Below are 6,348 nucleotides of genomic sequence, written 5' to 3' on the forward strand. Positions count from 1 at the left end.
CCTCCAGATGAGCTGTGGCTCTGCCCTGTGCCCAATTCCGCCCTGGCTCGGTTTCATATCTAATATTGGATATGCAGTTTGAAAACAGAGGGCCTGATTTTTCAGAGTACTTTACTTAGTATACTGTAATATTCTGTATCAGGGGTGTTCAACCTCTGGCTCACAAGCCATATGTGGCCTGTGGGGCTCCCCACACATCAGAGAATTTGGCAGTAAGGTAGTGGTGGCCCTTAATACTGACACCCTTCCCCTGCCAAATTCCCAGACCCCAAGACCTGCGCATGTGGTCAGAGCCAGGCTGTGTCCCTTGCCCCCGCAGGGCTCATGCCCCCTTCCTCTTGTGGACCATGGCCTCTTCCTCATGTGGGGCCAGGCCATGCCTCCTTTTCTTTGAGGAGAAGACTGGGGTTGAGGGGCCAGGTCATGTCTCCTTTTCCCCGGCAGGGGGTGGCTTGGGGCCACATCTCCTTCCAACCCCCATAGGGCCAGGTTGGAGCCAGGTCACACCCTCTTCACCTCCACAGGGCTGAGTTAAGCTCATCCCCTCCTCCCCTCCCCACAGCGATAGGTCACATCTCTCCCCCTACTGCAGGGACAGGCTACATACAGGTTCCTCATCTCTGCATGTCCCCCACAACCAGGGCCCCAGTTTCAGTCCCTTATTCTGGGCTCTTTATCTTAGTTTTTGCCTAGTGAGTCTCAGTCTCTGATCATACTACTGTACCTGCCACAGGACTGGTTGCAAGTTCATCCAGCACACTGGATTTCTTCACACTTTTACTTTTAGTGCAGCTGGGTGCTGGCTGATTGTCTTCAAAGAGTTTTCTTTGATATAGCACTGTAAATTTCACCCCACCTGGTGGGACAAAAAAACCCAAGAGATTCTCAGACTTAATTTTCCCTTATTTTGGCTGTACTTTACCTGAATGCTGCCCCCACCCTTGGGTCATAGCAGGTAAAGCATCTCCCCCATGTTATACTATCAGCCTTTCTATGATCTAAGGGAAATCAATCCATGAGTTCCCTGATGTCTATGGGTTTGGAGGTGAAGACGGAAGGCAAGGTAGATCTGTACTTCATAGACTAATTAAATCAGAAAAGTATAGTATCTTAGGTTCATTCACTGGCTCCTCTGTCAATGTCACATAATGTCACATATGCCACTACCTGCTTACAGTGCCTCTCTGCTTTCTACATTGGACAGACAGAGTGATCCTTACGTGAAAGAATGAATGGACACAAAACTGACATGAATTCCAAAAAGACACAATCCTGTGGCAGAACACTTTAACCTCTGTAGACATTCCATCAATGACCTCAAAGTGGCTGTTCTTAGACAATAACACTTTTAAAAATATAGAAAGAATAATAGAAAATTAACTTGAATGGGAAATTGTGAAACAACAAATCATCTAGGGTGTCTATACATGTACTCCGCAATGGTGGTGGTGGAGGGTGCTTTAATTAGAGAGGCTCTGAGAGCTGCTTTAATGAAAGTGCCTGCAGTGTCATGTGTATTCCGTGTCCCATGCTTCAAAATGGCAGTGGAGGTGTTTGAACTGAAGCTCATTCAACAACTTTAGTTCAAGTGCCCCTGCCATTTTGAAGCGTGAGGACATTTAACCGATGTGACACGGAGGCTGCTAGAGCACATTAACACACACCAGCAGACTCCATTAATCAAATCTGCTCCAATGCATGCACATTAGCTTGTGTCAGAGCAAACATTCGGTACATATATAGATGCCTCTGCAGACCAGATTGTGTTAAATTTGGTCTAAGCTGGGGGTGGGCAAAATGCTGGATCAGGCTGACAGTCAGACTCCATTTCCCAGCAAACCCTGCCCATATTGCTGCAGCTAGTTCCCATGGAGACCCCAAAAGAGGTGGGGCCATGACAGCATGGCGCCAGGATTTCCATGGAGACATGAAAGCTTATGCTATACATGTCTGATTTGCTTAGGCTACAACAGGGGTGGGCAATTAATTCGACTGGAGGGCCACTTCACAAATTTTTGTGATCTGCTAAGGCTGTATGGCCCCACCCCTTGACAGTTGCCCTGCCCCCTGGTCACCATTTTCTGGCTGGAAGTCCCACCCCCTAACCCCTATCCTTTGCCCCCGGAAGTACTCCTTTTGGAAGGGGGTAGTATGGCCTTGCAACTGGAAGTTACACTCTGTCACATGGTCTTTGACAGGGGTAGGCAATGTTTTTTGGCCAGAGTGCTGAAAAACACCACAATGTTTACGTTGTAACTGTGCTGGAGTGCCGGCATGCCAAACACCAAAACTGGGGCATGGGGTATATGGCAGGATGCACTACATATTAATATAGTTAATAATCATAAATGTTTCTTTTTAATGGTAAATACCAGGTTTTCTAAAAATTCTAAACCTGGTGACAATAAATAAAACTTCATAGAGGCAAGAGAGGAGAGGAAGAGGCAGGGAGGGAAGAGGCAGGGAAGAGGGAAGAGAGAGGCAAGAGGGAGGGAAGAAAGAAGAGAGAGGGAAGAGGGAGGGAAGGGGAGGAGAGAGAGAGAGAGGAAGAGGAGACAGGGAACAGAAAATAGGGGGAAGAGAGAGAGAGAAGAGAGAAGGGAGAAAGAAGAGAGAGGGAAGAGCGAGGGAAGGAAGGAGGGAGAGGGAAAGAGAGAGAGAGAGGAAGAGAAGCACGGGGAGAAGCAGGCACAGGGGGAGGTACCACAGGTAGGCTGGCCTGCCCAGGCCCTTGGGAAGGTGGTAGCTGGAGGGGGAGTGGGGCTGGGAAAGGAGTGGGGACTACTTCAGAGTTCTACAGACTTGGGCCACAGCTAGGCCCCATGCGGCACCCAAAGTGGAACCCAGCCTTGCCCTCACAGCTCCATGGGATGGGATGCAATCGCCCTGCCCACAAGAGGATTCTGCTTGGCAGAGGCAGGACACTGGGCTTGGGGAGCTCCCAGCTCTGCCTCTGTGCATACTGGTCACAGCACAAATGGGGCAGAGTCCTCCGGGCCATGGTGGCAGGAGCCCCTGGGGCTCTGGGAACAGAAGCACAAAGCTGTACACTTACCTCTGCTGGCCTGGCCTATCCAGTCCCAAGCAGCATGTCTCAGTTGCCACTTCTCCTTGCCAGTGCTGACTTGGCTGGGCCTGTTGCATTCCGAGCAGCACGCAGAGAAGCAGCGGCTGGGCTGGCTTTGCTGAGTGCTTCTCAAGATGGGATGGGCCTGGCTGGATCAGCACCAGTGAGGAGAAGCAGTGGCTGACCCAGTTGAGCCGTGTGCCACTGCCTTGCATGCTGCTCGGCACAGGCTCAACCATGGTTTTGCCTCTCTGGTGCCAGTCCATCCCGAGTGGTGCGGGGAAGTGGCATGCAGCTCATCCGCCACTTCTCCTTGCCAGTGCTGAACCAGCTTGGCCCGGCCCGTCCTGAACGGCATGCAGCAAAGTTGGCCCAGCCGCTGCTTCCATGCGTGTCACCAGGGATGCAATAGGCCTGGCCAAATTGGCACCAGTGAGGAGAAATGGTGGCTAAGCCGCATGCTGCTTGGGACTGGCAGGGACAGGCCAGCAGGGGTAAATAGAAGCTGCAGCTTTGCTGTGTGCCTCTCAGGCCTGGCCAGGCTGCCACCAGGGAGAGGAAACCACAGCTAAGCTGGTCCTGAGTGGCACGTGGCTCAGTCGCTGCTTCTTCTCACTGATGTCAATCCGGCTGGGCCCGTCCTGTCCCGTCCCATCCCGTCCGGAGCAGCACGCAACAAAGCCGGCCCAGCCACTGCTTTGCTGTGTGCTGCTCAGGATGAGATGGGCCCGGCCAGGTCAGCACCAGCGAAGAGAAGCAGCTGACTGGAGCATGGGGCCCCCATTCCTTCTCACAGCCCCTGCCCCTCCCCAAGCTGCTCCCTGCCCCTGCTGGGTGCAGGATGGGGCCGGGCTCACCTTGCTGCTCAGCCATAGGCTCCTGCTGGGTTCTGCTGCTGCTGCTGCCTGCCTGTCATCTTTGACAGGCAGGCAGTGAGGGGTAGATAAAAATTAATTTTCTAAAATTTGTAGAGGCCCTGTGGGCTGGATAGAATGAGCTGATGGGCCATATCCGGCCAGCAGGCCATATTTTACCCACCCCTGGGCTACAAAGTACAAATCTACTCTGCCATCTGCCTGACTTCAGACAAACACAGCTAACTACCTCTCTTTGGAGATGAAGGTCAGAAGAAGTTAGAAGACTGCCCCCAAAACCTGCAGGGGGAACCTATGGATTCCTGGGGCTTATGGGGTCCCCTAACATATAACTCCTGCAAACGAAGCAATTAGCCACAGGAATAATTGGGGTAAGTAGCAATGGCCCTCCTTGCAGTGACTCCTATGGTATGTGATCTGGAAGGTAGAACTTTTACCATGTCATCCCTTTCTGCATTCATCACCCTGCATAAACATAGCCAGTCTCCCCCCTACAGACTCTAAAGGATTCATCAGAAAACACTCTGAGGGCATGCACAGAGTTTCCACTCACCCACAATGGTAATATCCCAGTAGTAGAGGATCAGGCATTCACACCCCTTTGAAAGATAGAGACCTAATGCTCCATTAAAAATCTCATCAGCTCCTATACTCTGACAGAATTCTGAGCATTTGAGACAACGCTGTATTTTCTTGCATACCACTTACCCCAGAATATAATACAAATCTTGCTTTTGAAAGGCAGAATAAAGGGGGGGAAAGATTTTTCCAGAGTTAGGGCTGCATAGAGCAAGGACAGAGTCTAATCTTCGAATGACTCACCCTTTCTTTCCTGCTTAACTTAAACTAGCTGCTGCTGAAACTGGTCTTCATGAGTAGATGTTTGATTTTAGGCAGAAATAGGAGGAGAGAGATCAGGAACAGCTAGCAGACAGAAGAACTGTGCAAAGAAAGGTTACCTAGATCACTAACAAAAATAAATAATTGTTAACACCTATGGAGTGAAGAACAATGAGCCATTAAGTTAACTGACTCCTTCAGTTGCCTCAATGGTAATGCAACAGCTGCTGCACTGTGAAGCAGGAAGCAAAGCAGAGTACTTCTATCCCATTCAGAAAATCAGCTTCCCACTTAATATACACATCCCTATTTTGGGGAACTGATTTTAGTGGGGAAAGTGCGTGCTGTATTCCAGAAAATACAGCATTTGACTTGATAACAATCTATATGTGCACCCCAATGCACAATTGGTACTTACTTTAGCAAGTACTAAATGACTGTGCAACATGCTACTGTGCAGTAATTTGTTGCTACCATGCAGTAGTGGCGGTGTCACAGTTAGTACCTGCTGATGCTATGTCACTGTAGTGACAAGCTGTGTTGCTGTACCTCACTGCTATGGCGACATAGCATCATCCAGTCTACACAGTCAACATGTTAGCACTCTGCCTCTGAGTCCGTTGAGGACATTCCAGAACCATTTATTACAATATGAAAATACAGCAATATTCTTAATGAGTATTATATTACATGAATCTGAAATTATAATCTTACCATTGATTAAACAGCAGGCACATACAAGGTAGTTGAGTAAAAGAGAAAACGCACACGTATGAAATATTGTGCATCTGTGCTAAAACTAAAAGGAAAATCTGTTTTCTTGTTTTTCTTAGGATACATTTTATAGGGAGTTTGCTTCTTTACTTTAATACTTACCAATCGCATCTACATCCTCTGCTTGTGAATATGAAATCCTTGGTTTACTAAATTTAGCTTTTGCACAAACTTTGTCCCTGGTATCCCACAGCTTTAACGTTATTTTGTGTTCTCTCAGTTTTGTTAAAAATTCATTGGTAACATTAATATCAATTCTGTGATTCCAAGAGACCCATATCTGGTCATTTTCAAACCATGGCTTCACAACCTTGTTAAAAAAAAAGAGAGAGATGAAAACCATTAGAGAGAACATGAGAACCACTGAACAGTTAACATTCACACACAGTCTGAAGCTATTTATATAAAAAAGAATCCACACAGAGAAAAGAGTCCACATTTTATTCCAAGAGATTTAGGATTACAAAACACCATACAAGTGTTAAAGTAGGCCTGGCATTCACGTAACTAGGGAGACAGAGGAGTAAAGTAACATATGGTACCTAGGACAGGAGATTGATCCAGGCTGATCTTGACAAGCTCATGAAATGGGCGGATGAGAACCTGATCATGTTCAACACTGAAAAATGCAAGGTTCTCCACCTTGGAAGGCAAAACCTGCACCATGCTTATAAGCTCAGTAGAGCTATGCTGGTTAGCACTACAGATGAAAGGGACTTGGGGGTCATAGATTTATAGATTTCATAGACATTAGGGCTGGAAGGGACCTCGGGAGATCATCGAGTCCAGCCC

General features: G+C 48.2%; 1 protein-coding gene across 1 annotated transcript in view; it reads right to left on the minus strand.

Annotated features, from left to right (window-relative positions):
- Positions 1-6,348, minus strand: part of KIAA1257 (KIAA1257 ortholog) — a 130,554-nt gene that overhangs the window by 96,120 nt on the left and 28,086 nt on the right. The window contains exons 3-4 of the mRNA XM_019536965.1: positions 5,659-5,866; positions 725-856 (exon numbers count right to left, since the gene is read on the minus strand). Coding sequence (XP_019392510.1) covers positions 725-856; positions 5,659-5,866 — 340 coding nt within the window. The remainder of the gene's footprint in view (positions 1-724; positions 857-5,658; positions 5,867-6,348) is intronic.

This window comes from Crocodylus porosus, unplaced genomic scaffold (genome assembly GCF_001723895.1).
Source record: "Crocodylus porosus isolate Cpor-Errol unplaced genomic scaffold, CroPor_comp1, whole genome shotgun sequence".
NCBI lineage: Eukaryota > Metazoa > Chordata > Crocodylia > Crocodylidae > Crocodylus > Crocodylus porosus.